The 2,542-nt window shown below is 55.4% G+C and overlaps 2 protein-coding genes across 2 annotated transcripts, besides 1 other annotated feature; both read right to left on the reverse strand.

Moving 5' to 3' along the window:
• Positions 1–945, reverse strand: TraAM80_09776 (kinesin-like protein; the record flags this gene model as incomplete). The annotated part of the gene is made up of 1 exon (XM_029386440.1): positions 1–945. A coding segment is annotated over one exon (945 nt), but the record flags the coding sequence as incomplete, so codon positions are not given.
• A 482-nt stretch (positions 946–1,427) lies between these two features.
• Positions 1,428–1,458: a microsatellite.
• A 520-nt stretch (positions 1,459–1,978) lies between these two features.
• TraAM80_09777 (kinesin-like protein) lies at positions 1,979–2,542 on the reverse strand (the record flags this gene model as incomplete). The annotated part of the gene is made up of 1 exon (XM_029386441.1): positions 1,979–2,542. A coding segment is annotated over one exon (564 nt), but the record flags the coding sequence as incomplete, so codon positions are not given.

Consider the following 2,542-nt stretch of genomic DNA (forward strand, 5'->3'; position numbering starts at 1 on the left):
GAACTGCTGTCCAACCACCTCCGACTGCGCAACACGCTCAGACCCCGCAAGGTCCACAAGGTTCATCCGGCTGTTCTTGCCAGCCGTCGTGATGATCTGCCCCGTCGCCGTCTGCATCGACCGCTCCTCGCGCAGTATCAGCGTGAGAATCGCGTGGCTGCGACTGCTGCGGTCGTTCATCTTCGTCGCGGCGGTATGCCGCACGCTGTTGCCAGCCTCGATGAGCGCCACAACGTCCTCCAGCCTCGACACCTCACGCAGCTCCTGACCCTCGACGAACACGCCACGCGTCGGGTGCTCCCGCACCTCCACAAACTCCTCCTCCTTCGCGCCCTTCTTCCGCCTCGCCAGCAGGTCCGACACGCGCTCGTTGTACACCTCGATGTACCCCACCTCCACCGCCCACTTCGAGTGGCCCTCCGCCTCGACGCGCTCACGCATCCGAAACAGCTCCAGGCACAGCCGCGGCGTCACGCCGGCGTCTGCGCCACCCAGCGCGTTCGGGTCGCCCCCCATCATCGTGTATGTCTTGCCGCTTCCGGTCTGCCCGTATGCAAACAGGCACGAGTTGAACCCGTTGAACGCATGCGCCACCAGCGGCCGACCAATCGCGTCGTACACCTCGGCCTGCCCCACCGGCTTGCTGCCGCACTCATCGGGGCAGTTCAGCGACCAAAACACATTGTCAAACTGGAACGCCTTCTTCACAGTCGTCGTATTCATCTCCTTTGGTCGTGGGTTGAAAATTGTAACAACACTCCTCTTGGAATTCATTGCCAGCACGCTGATTAACGAAGCGCTACTTTCTCTTGTGTCGAACGGGCGCACGCGCACCGCCACCTTGACACTTTCCGACTCCCCTTTAGCTGTCTCGTCCTCAGCGCTGCGTCTCCGCGCTGACGCCGCATCCTCTGGGGGCGGTGTCGCATTCGTCTTGGAACCCATATGTTATCCGCCTGTCAGCAACGCCTTTTAGATTTGCCTCTGCTCCCCCAATTCCTGTCGACAGTCGATGAATCGTCCACGCAAAGAGTGCGGGAGGGAGTGAACACCCAAAAAAAAAAAGGGCTTTAAAAAGAAAAAGTATACTTCCTCTCTTTGATGTCAGAGATATATATATATAATCTCTGCCGTCTACTTTCTACACTATCTCCGAAGTGGGCGAGGGTGTCAAAACGCCTTCTCCCACTTATTACCGTGTCTGGCCCCAAACAGCCACGTGTAAACTCTAGAGCGTTTCTCACGCCTTAACTCTACGGGTGTAGCGAGGCGCCTGCACAGTCGTCTACGTACTATGTGTTGTACGATGCGCTTCCTCTCCTTCCTGGTGTCGCCTCCGCTACTATGTGTGTATGTGTTGCCACGCTGTCAGCCCGCCACCCGCAGTCACAATGTCCGCAACAACGACGTGTCAACGCGTCCCCCACACACAAACAAAGAGAGAAACAAAAACAAAAAAGACCGCGTAAAGCGCAGGAGCCTAAACGCAAGGAAGGTGAGAAAAAAGAAACATGCAGCTCAACTGGTAACACCCACGAATGCCAATGCACACAAACGAATGCGCACACGCATCCAGGCAGTCGACGGACCAAACACATCACGTGCACCAACGGCAGCTCTGCACGCAAGGTGAGCCGGGGAGCAGCAACAAGAAAAAAAAAAATCATTACGGTCAACAAACCTGTCACGGTCCTCAACATTGATGGCAAGCCCACCCTTGTTAGGACGAGCAGAGCCACGCAAGACGCCGCCATTTCGTAAAAGACACACGCCCCCCCCACAAAAAAAAAAAAAAGCAATAAAAGGTCAACAAAGTACCTCAAATCACAAAGACAAGCAAAACAAAAGAAGCTCTGCTCAAAATTACTTCACAACGTGTGGAAGTACATTCAGCGTTCACCAGCTTGTACTTCATCCAACGCAGCCAAATCAATGAAAAAACACAGGCCCTACACATACAGATAAACCACTAAAAACCTTATTTCCACATTTCAAGCACAGAACGAGTTACCTGATAGTCCTCACCACCCTCGATCGACTTAGACAGAGGATCCGACACATGCACTGACCTCAAATAATTAAGCCGCACGTTAGCCGCATCCAACATGAACAAAGCCTTGGACAAATCATCAGACAACCTTGCATTCTCACTTTTCAACTTCGCTACCTCATCCCCATTACAACACCCGGCAACAGACAAATCCTCACGCAACTTATCACATGCTGCAACAACGCTCTCATGATCCTTCACCAACAGCGTGAAGCTTTCCAACCCCGCATCGCGCTCCATCGTCACCGCGTCCAGGCTGTGCTCCACCTGCGTCTTCGCCTCCTCCACCTCACGCAGCTGCCTGCTCAACGTATCAGTCGTGGTGGCCAGGCGCTCCTGCAGCCCGTCGCGCTCCGTCGTCACCGCCTCCAGGCTGTGCTCCACCTGCGTCTTCGCCTCCTCCACCTCACGCAGCTGCCTACTCAACGTATCAGTCGTGGTGGCCAGGCGCTCCTGCAGCCTGTCGCGCTCCGTCGTCACCGCGTCCAGGCT

Source organism: Trypanosoma rangeli (assembly GCF_003719475.1).
Source record: "Trypanosoma rangeli strain AM80 chromosome Unknown Tra_15.4_contig_00677, whole genome shotgun sequence".
In the NCBI taxonomy this organism is placed as follows: domain Eukaryota; phylum Euglenozoa; class Kinetoplastea; order Trypanosomatida; family Trypanosomatidae; genus Trypanosoma; species Trypanosoma rangeli.